Here is an 18,430-nt window from a genome sequence, read left to right as displayed (position 1 = left end):
TATTTTTATTGTAACACAGTAAATAATTTCTGTATTACAGCACTGAGAATCAAATCACCATTGAGAATAATGTAAATAAAATAAAAAAACACAGAGGGGTTATTTCCTCTGTGTTTGTGTAAACCTTGTGCTTTACAGTCAGACTAAACTAGGGCTGAAGACAGCCATAGTGGTTGTGAAGTCTTTAGCTGCTGGTTGGCCATTGCACACATACTGTGTGGATAACAGTAGTGACTGCGGTCGAGGTGATGCTGAGTGTGACCTTTGCTTTGCCGTTTGAAGTGACATCTATGAGCAGATCTGAGACTGCTTTAAATCTGCAACTTAAAAGGATTGAAGTGAGAGTTTGATGAGGATCAGGTGATCTCAGATCAGTGTTAAAGGGATAGTTCACCCAAAAATGAAAACGATCTCATCATTTACTCACCCTCATGCCATCCCAGATGTGTATGACTGTCTTTCTTCTGCAGAACACAAAAATATTTTTTAGAAGAATTTCTCAGCTCTGTTGCCGTATACAGTGCAAGTGAATGGCGGCCAGAACTTTGAAGCTCCAAAAAGCATATAAATGCAGCATATAAGCAATCCATACCACTCAAGTGGTTTAATCCATGTCTTCAGAAATGATATGATAGGTGTGGGTGAGAAACAGATCAATATTAAAGTCCCTTTTTACTATAAATCTTCTTCTTTTGTTTTTGCCATTTCACATTCTTTGTGCATATCGCCAGGCAGGGAGGAGAATTTATAGAAAAAAGTACTTAAATGTTGATTTGTTTCTGACCAATACTTATAATATCGCTTCTGTAGACATGTATTAAACCACTGGAGTCTTATGGATTTACTTTTATGCTGCATTTATGTGCTTTTTTGAGCTTCTAAATTTTGGTACCCATTCACTTGCATTGTGAGGACCTACAGAGTTGATATAATAAAATCTTTATATGTGTTCTGCAGAGAAAGAAAATTATTTTCATTTAGGATAGGAGAATGTTTTTTCTTTTTTAATTACACTTCATGAAGTTCCACCATTATATGATACTTAACATGGACTAAATCTTGCTTTTTCCAGATCACCAGAAGCTCGAACGAGAAGCCCGTATCTGCCGTCTGCTCAAGCATCCCAATATCGGTGAGTCTCTGTCCTCATTTAGACACTGAACACTGTCTCACTTACTGTAGGACATAATATTATATGAGTGTTAATGTAAGCTTCTCCAATCTGCCAGAACTCTTCCATTCATGTCATAATCAGTGTGAAATGTCTAATTCAGGACGCAGGTGTGGAAAACTCAGAGATAAATGAATAAGAGGGTCTCAAGGGACGTTGATATAGAAAATGCTTCCTGTTCATTTCATTTTAGTGCATAAAGCAGTTTCCTTTCCATTGAGGCAACACTATAGAGCTCTTTTGATAATGCTGTACATTTAAATGAATGGGAAATGAAAATGTGTGATAATATTATAACTCTCTTTATCTTGTATGCAGTTCGGCTCCATGACAGTATTTCAGAGGAGGGTTTCCATTACCTCTTATTTGACCTGTAAGTGCTTCTACAGTTGAAGTCAGAAATGTACATATAATTTTAGGTTGAAGTCTTTAAAACTCATTTTTTTAACCATTCCACAGATTTCATATGAGCAAACTATAGTTTTGGCAAGTCTTTCAGGACATCTACTTTGTACATTACATGAGTAATTTTTCAATAAACTGTTTACAGACCGATTGTTTCACTTTTTATTGATTATATCACAATTCCAGTGGGTCAGAAGTTTACATACACTAAGTTAACTGTGCCTTTACGTGGCTTAGAACAATCCAGAAAATTATGTCAAGCCTTTAGACAATTAGCTTCTGATAAGAGGTGTACTGAATTAGAGGTGTACCTGTGGATGTATTTGAAGGCCGCCTTCAAACTCATTTCCTCTGTGCTTGACATCATGGGAAAATCAAAAGAAATCAGTCAAGACCTCAGAAAACAAATTGTGGACCTCCACAAGTCTGGTTCTACCTTGGGAGCAATTTCCAAATGCCTGAAGGTACCACATTCATCTGTACAAACAATAGTACACAAGTATAAACACCATGGGACCACGCAGCCATCATACCGCTCAGAAAGGAGACACATTCTGTCTCCTAGAGATGAATGTAGTTTGGTGTGAAAAGTGCAAATCAATCCCAGAACAACAGAAAAGGACCTTGTGAAGATGCAGGAGGAAGCAGGTAGACAAGTATCTATATCCACAGTAAAACGAGTCCTATATCGTTATAACCTGAAACGCTGCTCAGCAAGAAAGAAGTCACTGCTCCAGAACCACCATAAAAAAGCCAGACTACAGTTTGCAAGTGCACATGGGGACAAAGATCTTTCTTTTTGGAGAAATGCCCTCTTGTCTAATGAAACAAAAATTGAACTGTTTGGCCATAATGACCATCGTTATGTTTGGAGAAAAAGGGTGAGGCTTGCAAGCTGAAGAACACCATCCCAACCGTGAAGCGTGGGGGTGTCAGCATCATGTTGTGGGGGTGCTTTGCTACAGGGGGGACTGGTGCACTTTACAAAATAGATGGCATCATGAGGAAGGAAAATTATGTGGATATATTGAAGCAACATCTCAAGACATCAGCCAGTAAGTTAAAGCTCGGTCACAAATGGGTCTTCCCAATGGACAACGACCCCAAGCATGCCTCCAAAGTTGTGTCAAAATGGCTTAAAAACAACAAAGTCAAAGTTTTGGAGTGGCCATCACAAAGCCCTGACCTCAATCCGATAGAAAATTTGTGGGCAGAACTGAAAAAAGCGTATGGAAACTTATGACTGCAACTCTATATAATGTGGCGCATAGTATCTCATTCTGCTGTGTTTTTCCTCGGTGCGCTTTAATAGACGCCCACCCGCTCCACCTTCCCCTAGCATCTCTCAACCCCCCCACCCCCCTTCTCCCACTCATTAAAGAGCCAGTTTCCATGGCAACAGAGCTGGGCTGCCACTGAAGAGAAATCCTGCAGCAGGGGCTTCCCCCCGAAGCCCCTGTGATCTCTCTTCTAGAGGATTCCCCCATCCATTTCTGCTTGGTCTCTCCCTTTGTATTGTTTTATCTGTCATATAGAAGCACACATATGCATGCATGTCTATAAATGACTATTACTGGCATAATCAGTTTAACCCTCTTAACTATTTAGTTTAATTAATTCTACTTTATCTGTTATATTTATCTATTGCTGCTACTTCATTTTTGTACTATTATTTAATTTAACTATATTTTAATTTATAAATTAAAATGTTATATATATATATATATATATATATATATATATATATATATATATATATATATATATATATATATATATATATATTATATATATATATAAAAATGTATAAAATGCAATGATGTGAAATACAATGATTTGACAATTTGTTTTCATATAATTTAATTATGTAAATTATTTAAATTAAATACATTACAAATAAATTAAATTAAACAGAATTGTTTTACATTATCTTTATTTAATTTATCCCCTTTCTCTTATAATTTAATTATGTAAATTTATTGAAATGAAATAATTAAAATAAAAAATTTTCAAAATATTAAATTTTTGCAGTATCTTTATTGTACTTATTTTAACGTATTGTTTCTTATAATTTAATTAGTAATAAAAGATATATTCCGTGTTCAATGCAAATTAAGCTCAATCAACATTGTGTTCAAAAGAAAAATGTATTTCAACTCGGCACTTACATTAATTCATCTGTTAAAACTCATGTTTTATTTCAGCTGTAAAGTTGTCTAAATTGTCATTTATACAGTCATTTTAGGGTTAGAGGGATAGCTGACATCACATCGTCATGGTAACAAAGTTGTAAAATTGGCTTTTACTTTAAACAGAAAACTTTAGTTTTGAATATTTTAACGTTTAAAGTATTTTCACTTCCATTGTAAATGCCTCACTGGAGTGACCAGTCTAAATACATTTTTGTGGAAATCAACATTATGCCACAAACACTGTCGATTGAGCTTAATTATGTAATTATGTAAATAAAAAAAACAATGAAATTAAATGCAAAAATATATATATTTATTTTTTATTTTTGCAGTATCTTTATTTTACTTATTTGAAAATGATTGAAATAAAATACAGTTAAAATTCAAATATTTAATAATAAATCTTTTTATTTGAGTTAATTTGCACCATTCCACATTGGCATTTTTATGGCAGTATGAATGCACATTTTTCGCTATAGCTTTGAATCACATTAAGTTAAAAGGTGAATATTGCAGATTAAATTGAGCATTTGCATACTGTGACTCTGGAGCTGATATCTTCTCTGTGTTGTGCAGTGTGACGGGTGGAGAGCTGTTTGAGGATATTGTTGCCAGAGAATATTACAGTGAAGCTGATGCCAGGTAAAACAGTCTCTCTGATTTTTCAGTTTCAGTTTGCTGTTGTCTTGTCAGATGTTCCCGGTTGCCATTTCCTCTCCATTCCTCCCAGCCACATTCCATTTCTTTATCCGATTTTAACCGGTTAGATTTCTGTATTTTGAGCTGTCATAGAATATGGAAAACAAAACATTTTTTTTTAAGAAAATTATGTTATGTTTCGTGATATTTTTGTGCTCATTATGTGAGTGATATTTTTTGTTCAGAGTCTTTTTATTTTTAAATTGAGGCAGAGTCTCACTGAGGCGAGTGTGGGCGGCCTCATTCTCTCTGTCTACAGTCGCAATTTACTTCTGCAGACCCCTCTTCCCTCTTGCTTTTTCCATTGGCTCCATTTTTCAAATTTCATCTTTTCACTATTTGCATCAGATCGTCTCACAGATCCACACGACGACACGCACACACAGACACACTGCAGTCGCCCTCAGGAGAAAAGCTTTAATCAATTTGACTGTGTGGGTATGCAAGTGGGAGAGAGACACACAATGTGGAATAGAAAGAGAGACAGTTACCAAGGGAGGAAATACAAGAGCTCGCGATCGAAATCCATGAGCTCATCGGCCGTATTTGTGGGTGGAAATGTGTTGCGAAGTCCCCCGTTCCCCTGTCAAGACGGTGAAATGTATCTGTCCCTGTAGGCCATAGCCACTCCACCTGCCTGTACACACACACACACACACACACACACACACACACACACACACACACACACACACACACACACACACACACACACACACACACAAGACTGAAAGTAGGGCTCTAATTAACACACATACAGTAATTATGGTGTCAGCTCATATTCAGAACAGCACTGCACACATACCCACTCACACCATTGCTGAACTACACTCTGCCTTTTTTATCTGTTTCCAGAGAAATATCACTGAGATTAACAGAATTAAAACTAGATTTTAATATTTTATGGTGATTATCCATGTAAAAGTTGTGGGTAGGATGCTACGGTGTTGTGGGTAGAAACCAACGCATTGCTATATGCTTGCTAAGGTGTTTCAAAAGTATAGCCACAAGACGTAAACATTATACAGGATTTAAGAGTGATACAATCATGTACTTATCTTTTCTGTGTAAAGTTATATCCAATTTTGCAACTTTGTTTCAATGATGATGTATTGACAACAAACCCTAAAACGACTGTAAAAACGACGATTTAAAGAACTAATACACACACTTTAACTGATGAATTTATGTAAGTTCTTTCATAAAATAATAAGCTTCACAGTTCTGCCTTTAAACCCTCCAAACAATTGGCCCCATTCACTTCCATTGTAAGTGCACCACCGTAATCTAAATATTTGCTTAATTTTATTTTTAAAGATAATGAGGGACAAGTCAAAACAACTTTTTGTGGTAATCAACATTATGTCATTAACCCAGAATGTTCCTTTAAGTATAAGGTAAATCATACTTTTTACTTCTTAAAAACATATATATTTTTTACAATATTTTACCATAGAAACTACATGCATTTAATTTGAACAAATTAACAGTTTTTTACTGAAGCATTTGCACGTGTGCTGTAATCACGATTAATCGCATGATTCTTCATAGTTAATATCAATTAATCGCTGATTTTGAAGGTGCTGAAAATTGACTTTTTATACGATATACTTGTTTTTCTGTCAAAATGCATTTAGTTCCTTCTTAGCAAAGAAAAGTATATGTAACAATAATGCATCAGTATCAGAATGAGGCGAAGAACAAATTTGTGTGCGTGTGCACCTGTTGTGAAAAATTTGAGGCGAAAATTTAACATTAGAACTTTTTCTGTGCATACAGGTTGGAAGACATTTACACAATTATTCAGCCTGATCTCATGAAAGTTCTGTGACCATGGCAACATATTTGCAAAACGAAATTAAGTGCTTCATTACATGCTTTGCTGCAGTTTCCCAGTGAAATCAAGTCAAGTGGTTTTTATTGTCGTTCAACCATGTACAGTTAGTACAGTACACAGCAAAATGTTCCTCCAGGACCATGGTGCTACATAAAAACAACATAGGACAAACACAGAACCACATGAGACTACACAGACTAAATGTCCAGCGGGGGCGCCAAAAGCGAGTGAAATGGTGTCGTAATTGGACTAGGTGTTTATGGTGAATATTAAATGGAGGTTTTAATGAGTAAAGCATACCTCCCTTACCTAAAACTTTAACCTGAACCTTAACAATATAGTGTCTGAAAAGCAAATGAGAGGTAAACAAAACAGACATCTTTATCCTAAATCGACACCTAAACCTAACCTAACAACAGTTTGTAGAATTTTTTTAATGATGTGTTACACACACACACACACACACACACACACACACACACACACACACACACACACACACAGGTAACCGTCGTTGTGAACATAAAATAATAATGTCAGCCGTCCTGTCTGTTTGTAGCTCTCTGGATACCCTTTTATATCTCCCTCCGCATCACTATAATGATAGACAGGTGTTAGGGGTAATTATGAACCAGGTGCAAGCCTTACCGCTCTCTCTCTCCTGCAGACCAACACATGACCATGTCCCCATGCCGCACAGATGTTGTAAATCAGATGCTACATGAAAAGCAACTTTTCTGAAGTTATTTCGTGTTGCTTCTATGACACTTTCTTCTCATGTGTCAGCTTGCGTGCTTGGCTGGGATCAAAGGATCTCCCGAGTACAAAGTTTAAGATGAGCTACAGCGCAAGCTAATCACATGGGACTAAGTGTGTAAATGTAGGTGGGTCAAAACAAGGGTTAAAATGTATAATTTTTCAAACGATGCATTAGTGTAAAAGTGTTTCGATATCATAACATAAGTATATATAAAGTCATTATCAGCCTTTGTAGTCGTGATTTGTGTGAAAGTGAATAAAATGCACAATTGTTGTAGTGCCTCTAGTGTTCATTTCACCAGGAAACTGCAGTGAAATGTAGAGCGTGGAACGTAAAAGTCAGTGTGCGAAAATGTAGTTATAGGAACATTCATTCTATGGTAAATGGTCTGCACTTATATAGCGCTTTTTTTAACATTAGTGATTACCAAAGCACTTTACACTGTGTCCCAATCACCCATTCACACACACCAATGACAGCAGAGCTGCTATGCAAGGCGCTAGCCTGCCATTGGGAGCAACTTGGGGTTCAGTGTCTTGCTCAAGGACACTTCGGCATGTGGAGTCGTGTGGGCCAGGAATCAAACCACCAACCCTGCGATTGGCAGCCAACCCGCTCTACCACCTGAGCCACAGCCGCCCCATTCTGTGAGATTAGGTTGCAATTGTTAGTGAATTATGATGCCTTTACATGCTATCGAAATGATCCTACTTCCCACTTCTGAAGTCGTAATTACAAGTACATCACCTTCAAGTGCTTTGTTGTCAGAGAGAACAGAAAAAAATGGATGTCAGGTTCATTCTTGCACATTTCTTTGGGAACTCTTATTTTGACTATACTTAATGTTAATGGATATTTGGGCAATTACATGCTGTTTTCTCAGGGTACAAAAATATACAAATTGCATCAAATGGTACTGATGCACATAAATGTATATGACTGAAATGGCAAGTGATAAGTCAGCATTAGTTAGCATCTCAGAAACCAATTAATATGCTCACTCAAACACCTAGAAAGATAAATACACAGATTATTTACAGCCCTACAACACTATGTATCCACCCGTCCCTCAGTTTATAGTGGCCATCCGCCCATCTTCCCTACATCAGAGGAAAAGATGCATTTCTATTGTCATTTTAACATCAGGATATTTCAGCAGTTTTGTTTCCACACACACTGTTATCGCTCGTCTCATTTCATCAACCCCATATCTGATACGCCCTCGATTGACAGTCTCTCTTATTCTTTTCTCGCACTCATCTCCCTGTGAATAATTCACCACCTCCATCACTGCACTCGTCCCTCATCCTTTCTTTTCTCTGTCCTCCCCTCTCCTCTTGTCTTTGCAGTCATTGTATCCATCAGATTCTTGAGAGTGTCTGTCATATACACCATCATGATATAGTTCACAGGGACCTGAAGGTCAGTATGGGAGGTGCACTGGGCCACTGCATGTGTCATGTGACTCCTGCCTGTTCCTAGCCGCCCATCTTTTTGTCCGTGTGACCGACTGTCTGACTGATATGTGTGTTTGCTGGCATTTTGGGCCTGTTTCTGCACTCAAAAAGGGGGTTCACTCTGATGTGACATAGCACCTGGAAGCAGTGTTTTTATTTAATTAAATTTTTTTATCCACTTTTCTCGCAATTTGGAATGCCCAATAACCACTACTTAGTAGGTCCTCATGGTGGTGCGGTTACTCACCTCAATCCAGGTGGCAAGGACAAGTCTCAGTTGCCTCCGCTTCTCAGACAGTCAATCCATGCATATTATCACGGAGACTCACAGCATGTGGAGGCTCATGCTACTCTCCACGATCCACGTACAACTTACCATGAACCCCTTTGAGAGCGAGAACTCTTAATCGTGACACGAGGAGGTTACACCATGTGACTCTACCCTCCCTAGCAACCAGGCCAATTCGGTTGCTTAGGAGACCTGGCTGGAGTCACTCAGCACACCCTGGATTCGAACTCACGACTCCAGGGGTGATAGTCAGCGTCAATATTTGCTGAGCTACCCAGCCTCCCACCTGGAAGCAGTGTTAATGTTTTCACAGTTTTTTGTTTTAGTCATTTAGTCCTTTAAAGTAGTCAATATTTTTTCATCATAATCATTCATTTTAGTCAATGAAAATGATATAATTTAGTTGATGATGACGTGCAAAATGGACAAAAAGTGTCAAACTGTAACAGACCAAACTTTAATCAAATATTAAAAACTAATATTAAAAATATTAAAACGTTTAGAAAAAAAATGAAAAGCATTTTCTAATGTAAACATGTAACAAACATATACATATACATACTGTCCTTGTTGTGAAAACCCCGAGCTCCTGAAATATTAATGAATAGACTGAAGTATTACCTACTTTTTAGAAGTTAGCCTGTATTCTGAAATCTTCATGCTTTTGAGACTTATTCATTTTCTGTGAAAGGATATTAAATTGCATGTAGCGTGCTTCTTATGGAAACTCAAGTTACTCAACACAAATTACACATGTTCTGACTAGCGCATCATTTAGTTAAAGTTTACCTGTTTATTCACTTCACTGTGCAGATGTAAGTTGTTATATTACATATACAGTATGTTGTGGATGTAGTGATTACGCTCATGTATAAATAGGATGCATTGAATGAGGTATTTACCCTGTTTTAAAGTGGTTAATTTTTCCGGAGGTAGCAAGTTTAACTCGCGCAGCTAAAGCGGAGAAATCCCCAACATACTGGATTACATTTTACATTTGGCAGACGCTTTTATCCAAAGTGACTTTCAGTGCACATATTACAGGGACAATCCCACCAGAACAACCTGGAGTTAAGTGCCATGCTCAAGGACACAATTGTGTTGGATGTGGGGATCGAACCAGCGACCTTCTGATTAACAGCTCTGTGCTTTAGCCCACTATGCCGCCACCACTCCGATTAACTATTATACTATAACTATATATTTTGCACTGTTTATATCTTGCAGTGTTATTTTTATCTCGTCATATTTTTGTCAAGTATGCTTTATTAAAATTGTTTAATTATCGTTATGATGTGCCTTTTTCGTCTCGTCTTCGTTATCATTGACGAAGTCAAAAACCCTTCATCAATGAGGGTTTTCATCAGTGTTTGAGATTAACACAGATTATTCAATAGCTGGGTTTCCATCTAAACTTTCATTACATTGTGAAATTTGCGAAATTGCTTACAAAATACTAGATAGAAAAATCCAAGATACAAATCACATTTCCAAATTGTACATAAAAACTTGAGCAATTTCATGTCCCAGGAGTTAATTTTTTGTACATTTTGAAATGTATTTTATTTAAAAATTGATCATTAAAATTCATAAATTCTATATATAAAACCATCTATTTTATTATAAAATTGAAAACTTTTGTAATTTTTTATTTTTACGACAATAAACAATTGTATAAATAATAAATGTTTATGATTTTATTGAACAGATTTGAACTTTTTTCTTTTTGTTAATCGGAAGTCAAATTAAAACTGACTATCATTTTAACTGGCCTTCATAATTTGTTTTTGGGACTTTTCAAAGGTCTTTTATGTATGCTGAAGATTTTAGCCTTGATCCAGACCCAGACTTTTGATATTAAATTATGAAAATATATTATAAAAATAAAAATTATGACATGTTTAAAACTACGACAATCTAAATAACAAGCAAAATAAACAAAAAACATTTTAATATTTATTGTGTGAAATTGATTTCTAACAAGTTTTCAAAAATTACAAGACATTTTTGCCCCTAATAAAGTTTTTTCTAAAGTTGATGTACTTGTTTACCAAGTCAACAAAAGATCATGCTTGAGATGAAATATGAGACAAGTGATGTTTGAAGAAAACAATGAAAATTCAAGGTAAATATCACTCATTAGCAGACTATTTTTATTGGGCGTCATGTCATGTCCAATCAAGCTATAATTTTGCAAATTAAACAAAATCTGTGAAAGTTTTCATGCTTAATGTTAGTGGCTCCTGGTGGCAGGGGTTGGTACTACATGCTAATTGTTAGCTAGCATGCAAAAGAAAATTTTGAATTTTTTTTTTTTTTGAGAAAGCAAATATATGTAGGAATAGGCTCAGGAAGGCAATAAGACACCTAAAACTGTTTCACTTAGTTTTTTTTCAATGATTGGCTACTATTACCTCCCAGAACTGACTGACACGCTTTCACTCCCAGACATAATGCCTGTCTAAAAGGGTTTAGTCTGCGGGCCCTAAGTTGCAAGTAATTTATTACATTTAATAAAAGAACTGCATTGGCTTCCCCAGTGGAGACATCTTCCATTTCCATTTCTGTCTTGTGCCAGTTTCACTGAAAGTGACGATTTGGGCACTTGGGATAGAAACTCTGCTTTATTTGCAAATAGTTTTCGTGATGTTCATTTTTTTTGCATGAATTAAATTTGCGATTTGTATGGAAACCTGGCTAATGAGAGTTTGCCATTTGTGGCAACATCGACCGATAGCGATGCGACAAAGTAGTAAAACCATAGCAACTACAACAATTATCATTCAAGTAGGAAAGCCTACTAGAAACCAACATTACAACGACCTCCAACGTTTTAACCGCTGTCAGTGTGAACGCCCCTAACGCTGTTTTCACATTGCTTGGTCCGACCCCAAGTTCTGTTTTGCTACTGAAAAATGTGAGCTATTTACAAATGGCAGTTTTTGTAGAGACAAGCTGCAGTGAGAAATGCATAATAATGTAATGAACAAAATCACTTTCGCAAATGAGTCTGGACGGCATTATACCAATTGCGAACTGTACTGCTCATCAGACCCCTGTCTACAAGTGTTGGCATGCACTGGAGTTTTCTCACCGAACAAAGCTGATTCTCATCTCAGAGCAACTTGGGTTTTCACCACAATTTCTGGTGCTGCTCTCGATGCACTGAGAATATCTTCTCAAATCCTCAACCTTTCTGATTTCTGCTCTCTATTTATTTGAATCTCTATCTGTCTCTATCTGTCTCTCTTTTGTTTCAAAACAATGTCATTTATCTTTGTCATTGGTAATCCTTTGCTGCGTGTAATATCTTGTTTCAATCAGCTCTCACATTCGCAATGACAGAGTGCTGGTGGAGAACAGATACTTTGTTTTGTTTAATAGTCACTTGAGTGAACGGCTCTTTCTGAGTCTCACAGCTTGTCGCAGACTTTCTTCAGACGCTCAAACAAAACTGCTATCTGCTGTGTTTGGCTTTACGTCCATAAAACATGGTAAAACAGAGGGTTACTCACACGGTACAATGCTCTCTTCTCTGCATTTGATTGGTCTGACCACTCAATTTGCTGACAGGGTGGGAGAACATGAAGCCATCAGAGTTTTTGAGGAATGGTTCTGGAATTAGGGGGGATCCCAGAGGAAAGTGATATCGCTCAGATGTTGCTCTTTCATAGTTCAGGAGAATTATTTGGGTTCTCAGTTGTTCTCCTTAACTTCCTTTGGAGCAAATGTCTCAATTTGTTCTCCGTTTAATCTCAGTGATGTATAGGAGCAATAATTGAGATTTTAAAGGAATGGTCCTGGTTCAATACAAGTAATGTTGATTTCCACAAAACAATTATATATTTTAGATTTATCCCTTTATTTAAAAAAGCAGAATGCGCGGTTACAGGAAGGCACTTACAATGTAAGTGAATGCGGGCAGTCCATAAACGCAAAAGTACAGCCACAAGACATTAACATTATACATGTTATCATGATTTCAGTGTCATTAATTGCTTAATAACCGTATCTGTTTAAAGTCAAATCCAATTTTACAACTTTGTTGTCATGATAATGTAAACCTGTAATCCTGGTATTACGTGTTGGGTTACTCAAAATAAGTAGTCCACTACAAATTACTAATTGCTTACCTAAATCAGATTATTTTACTGATTACTTCATCTAAAAAGTAATCAAATGACTAATTGTTTTACTTTTAATTTACTTCCTAACTCACATTTCCAAGAAAAGTTTTTGGTTTTCCGCAAATTCAAAATGTCTATTGTTGCACACACTTCAGCTGTGACAGAAACGCTAACAGACGTGCATATGGATTCATATTTTAAATGTATTATACATATTAGCGCAAGTAATGTGCTTAAAAGTCATTCATTTTAAATACAAATCAGTAACTGTAATCTGATTACAAAAATTTAAAATGTAATGAGTTTCTAACTATACAAGGATAAGGTTAGTAAGCGATTTTAACACAATAAAATCAATGTAATGTGGATAATACTTACATCTTGTTGCTATACTGTTGAAGCGTTGTGTAGTTTAATGTTTACGAACCGGCCCCATTCACTTACATTGCAAGTGCCCTATTGCAAGCATGATTTTTTCTTTTCTTTTATAAAAGGGAAGAGTCGAAATCATATAAATGATGCTGAAAATACTGGTGATTGAGCATAACTTGAACCTGGGACGTTCCTTCAAAGGGGTCTCTTCATTTTTGATAATGAGGTCTGAGGTCTGTTGTTTGTGCCAAAAATGTATAATTTAGTGTTATCTTTTTATATATTTATTAATGTTTAAATGGGCTGTCATGTGTTAATACTTCAGGTTTGAGAATGAGTCCTTTCTGCAGCTTAGTTCAAATAAGTCATTTTGGCCTGGAGAGTTTTGAAACTTAATGTATGTTTTCATTGTACAGTGATCACTTTTATCTAAAAAGATTAGAAAAAATTTAGTTCCCCATGATTTGACCCCATTAAAAAGATCTTATTTGTGATTTTCCTTTCCAATGGGATCCTTAAATGTTATATCAGTGAATCAAACTGTGATGGCCTAGTACAGCCTCTACTTCTAAGAGTACTGGAATATGGCTCTGTATGTTCCAGTTTTACAACATGTACACACAAATACACACACACACACACACACACACACGCACACTCTCACTAAATCAGCAGCACACGCCTACACAGGCTGACTCATGCCGTCCACCTCCCTCTCTACGCACACTTTACATTTCCTTAAAGCACTATCTCGCCACACAACTGTTACCGCTGCCAAAAGCACACCACACAGTGCACTACACACAACTCCACTGCAGTGTCCGAGCAGCTCCTGGGCGATCTGCCAGTCTTATCTCCTTCTTGCAAGTCTTTTTCCTGTCTTAAGCTCAAGTCTCTCTCACCACTCTCTATCTTTCCTGATGGCCCTGTTACTCACTCTCGTAGTGGGTGGTGAGATCATCTCACCCGCAAGAGCTGTTTTTAAGTGCTGTGGTGTTAGGAACAGCTTCCTGTGGCAGTAAAGGAGGTTTTGTTACACAGGAAAGCATCATGTCTGATGTTTCAAAAGATGTTCACACTTTTCTACTTAATCGGTTGTTGGTTCTTTAATATCTGGTCATCTACCGAGATGCAGCACTATTTGGAAGGTTTCTGAAATAGCACCCAACAGTTAAGCTGCATTCACACTGCCAGCAACACGCAGCGACAAAACAACCTCATCTCATTGATGAGGATGTGGGCGTGTCCAGCGATGCAACAAAGTTGAGAAATTAAACTTTATGCAAATGAAGAGCGACTTTCGGGAGTGACAGCCAATACGAGAGAAGATTGTAGAGCTCACGTGATCCTAATATCTTAATAATAATATTAATTTTAAAGAAACTCCATACACACCACTAGCGACCTAAACGGCAGCTACTGGCGACATGCAGCGACATAGTAGTTGGCGGTGTGAACGCAGCTTTAGAGAGCTAATAAATCCAATAAATATTATGAAACATGTCAAGAACATGTCCACGTCATAATTCACCCTAATAATCAAAGAAAGTATTTAGAAATGTTATTTTGCTTCAAGAAAATGAAGCCTATTTTTAGGAATATTAAGATATTTTTGGATTGTGTTGTACGGCCTTTACTTTGAATACTTTGAATGGCATAAAATCATTGCATGACAATACTGTTTGTACTGTAATGTTGTAAAAACGACAGTATAACAGTCATGAGAATCTAATAAGATCATTTATATTTGTATTTAATTCTACATGCATTATGGGTGGGTGTATTAGTGTGTTAACTGTCATGAAAACAATGTCATAATGCGAAAGTGCATTATAACATTTCTTATTTTCCTTTTTTGATTTTGGGGTAAACTGTGACCTGGGCATGTTTTCATGAGATTCACCCAAAACTTGTTAGATAAATCTCTTTGTCACTTTTTTAATAACAATTTAAAAAGACAGTTCTTTATAAAAGGGAGTCACTTAAAATAATTTCATTATGTTTAGAGTCATGGTTTTACAGTCATTTATTAATTCCTGAGAACCCTGCATTTCCTGCTTGTGCATGAGAGAATGATGCATTGCTCAGACTAACATGCGCCCCCTGGTGTTTGCATGCAGTCACTGCATCCAGCAGATCCTGGAGGCGGTGCTTCATTGCCATCAAATGGGCGTGGTGCACCGAGATCTCAAGGTGAGTGACAGGTGACGTTCTGATTTGTCTGTTGGTCTGTGCGTGTGTTCTGCATGCTTGCATATTCTTGTTCGTGTGTACCTGTTGATATCCGAACATGTCACACATGCTGTATTATGATTGCTATTCAGAAGTGGGTGTGGCTTATTCAGGTTGGGGTGGAGTTTGCATTGAACTTGCAGATGAACTTGTTTGACATAGGTGGAGGTTTTGCTTGCATTAATGTTCATATCTGCTTAAGATTGCTGCTGGTTCAGATTACCTTGTTTTGTTGTTGATTATATGTGGATTTTATGTTTATAATGCACACAATCATGAAGAGCCTCTTAATTTAGCCGCCTTTCAAATCTGCCGTACATGTGACATCATCCGAAAAGGAAAGACTTTCAGAGGTGGTTTAAGTTATTACATTTTGATGAAAGATCATGTACAAAACACTTTCTTTTTTTCTTTGAACTGATGAATTGTGTTCAATTAGACCATGAACAGGTCTTAAGAATGTAAATTGGATACATTTTAATTCCATGTTTCACTTAAGAGGCGTTTGTGATATTTCCATGAATCAGGTTATGAAAATCTCTGGCATCCAGTTTCCAGCCTCACTTCCCCAGATACATCTCAGGGTCACTGAGCATTTCGCACCATCCTACGGATTCTCGCTGCTCAAATCACGGGCCAGGAACACCGAGACACCATCTGAGCTCCATCAATAGTTCGAGCAGATGGCAGCGGTGGTTTAACCACAGAAGACTGAGATTTTTTGTATCTTTGGAGATCGGCAGCTGTAGATCAGTGATTTATTTAGTCACAAAAACCCATGATACCAAATGTCCCACCTGGGTTGACTTTCACTGGAGAAACGGGGGGAAAAAACTGCTTAAGAACAGCGGAAAGTGCCACTAACATACTTTGAACAGTGTGTTATTAACAGATACACTTAAATAAACGATTTTGAGACAAGAACCTTTTTCTTAAAAACAAAATGAACACTTAAAAATGTTTGAATGTCATTGCATTAGCTAACAAATTATGAAAGCAAGTGGAATCTGCAAACAAAAGCTGCTAGAGCTTTTCTTAGAACTAACTTCATTTTGTACATACTATAATAAAAAAAAATAATTCAAACATATAGGGCTGAACACAACTATTTTTGCTGTCAGTCATATTGATTGTGATGTCTAGTTATCCTAAGCAGCGATGTCAAAACTCCGCCCTATTCTGGATAAGGGGGCGGAGCGCACCAGCTCATTTGCATTTAAAGACACACACACAAAAACAGCTTGTTTATATTCCCACCCCAAAATGGGCATTTTCAACATGGTATAATAAATGATCTGTGGGGTATTTTGAGCTGAAACTTCACAGACACATTCTGGGGACAACAAAGATTTAAATGACATCTTGTGAAAAGGGGCATAATAGGTGCCATTTAAAAATAATTGCAGTTTGGTTTGATATTTTGTTGTCTAATGAAATGGCATTCACTTTTTAAAAAAATGTTGTGTGTAAATGTGTGGCTTAAGTGTCCAAATACTATTTGGGGCCCCTGTATGTGTGCGTATATCTTGTGTTTAAGAAAAAACAAAACTAATTTCCTTGAAATCAATTAACACCGGTGGGATTGCTCACACATCCTGTCAATCAAATCGACTTTTTAAACTAAAGATAATCCAGTCTGGCCTCTGAGGAAGCTGTCTTTAAGACACTGTGGGATAGAATGACAGTAAAGAGCAGCAGCGAAGATACTGTTGAGTAGAGACAAACAGGAAGTAAAGCTCTCGTGAACGTCAGGTCGAATACAGATTTCCCAACTTCCGGCTTGCATTGTCAGCTTCCAATATACAATATGACACACCTTTGTTATAACGTTCAGCTTTAAGTGAACTTTACAGGTGACAAGCCTGGCACAGCATATTTTGGGAGATGATTCTGTATGTATGCTGTATCTCGTGAGCAGCTGTGGTTGTATGTTATGTGTTAAGTGTTCAAAGGTGACATGTATCAGATTTTGGTAATATGAGTTGTGCCCTTGATCTCCCTCCCAGCCCGAGAACCTGCTCCTGGCCAGTAAATGTAAGAACGCTGCCGTCAAGCTGGCCGACTTTGGACTGGCCATTGAAGTGCAAGGAGACCAACAGGCCTGGTTTGGTAGGTGGTCACTTTAAATTCTCTAGAAAAAATTAATTAGTAAAATAAAATAATAATAATAATTATAATTTTCTTAATTATTTCATTAGAAATATCTGAACATCTTTAGAACAACATTCATTTACCTGTGATGCAAAATTGTGAAAGATATGAGACTTGTTTTCAGACAATATTTAGTAAATTAATTAAGTTTATTGGCAAATCGTTTTTTTTTTTTTTTTTTACAGTATGTATTTATTTTGGTATAAACCTCATTAAATGTTGTCATATTAACACTTTAAACAGGAAAAAAGCTAATTATATTTTCAGATAACAATTCTTAATATCTTATGCAATTTAGTTTTTCCAAACACAACATGTATCTTCTTTTAAGGATGTTTATGAAGAAAATATATATTTCAAATTAAATATATTTATTTTATTTTAGCATAAGCCTCATTAAATGTTGATCTAAAAAAACAAACAATAACAAAAACAACAACAAAGATATATTCTCAGAAAACCATTTTTAATATCTTATGCAAATTTATTTCTCACAAAATGGGTTTTTTCTTGATATCTTATGATATTTTTTTATGTATATTGTTTTAAGGATGTTTATAAAGAGACTATATCTTTAATTAAGTTTATAAGCAAATAGTTTTTTATTTTTAAGTGTATATTTTGACATAAACCTCATAAAATGTTGTTAAATTTATGCTTTATAAACTGCAAAAAATGAATGATATTCTTAGAAAACCATTCTTAATATCTTATGCAATTTTTTAGTTTTATATCTTC

General features: G+C 36.3%; 1 protein-coding gene across 25 annotated transcripts in view; it reads left to right on the top strand.

Moving 5' to 3' along the window:
- LOC127636528 (calcium/calmodulin-dependent protein kinase type II subunit beta-like) overlaps positions 1-18,430 on the top strand; it is a 71,942-nt gene that overhangs the window by 16,310 nt on the left and 37,202 nt on the right. For 15 of the 25 annotated variants that reach the window (XM_052117105.1, XM_052117110.1, XM_052117108.1 and 12 more), the window contains exons 3-7: positions 1,073-1,132; positions 1,490-1,544; positions 4,345-4,410; positions 15,430-15,502; positions 17,548-17,650. In XM_052117105.1, the coding sequence (XP_051973065.1) occupies positions 1,073-1,132; positions 1,490-1,544; positions 4,345-4,410; positions 15,430-15,502; positions 17,548-17,650 (357 nt within the window). Of the gene's footprint in view, positions 1-1,072; positions 1,133-1,489; positions 1,545-4,344; positions 4,411-8,413; positions 8,487-15,429; positions 15,503-17,547; positions 17,651-18,430 lie in introns of all 25 variants that reach the window. The other 10 variants (XM_052117104.1, XM_052117092.1, XM_052117096.1 and 7 more) reach the window with 1 other exon arrangement.

Source organism: Xyrauchen texanus, chromosome 44, assembly GCF_025860055.1.
Source record: "Xyrauchen texanus isolate HMW12.3.18 chromosome 44, RBS_HiC_50CHRs, whole genome shotgun sequence".
Taxonomy (NCBI): Eukaryota; Metazoa; Chordata; class Actinopteri; order Cypriniformes; family Catostomidae; genus Xyrauchen; species Xyrauchen texanus.
The sequence above is the reverse complement of the archived record's forward strand: the minus strand, read 5'-3'. Positions and strand labels throughout refer to the sequence as shown.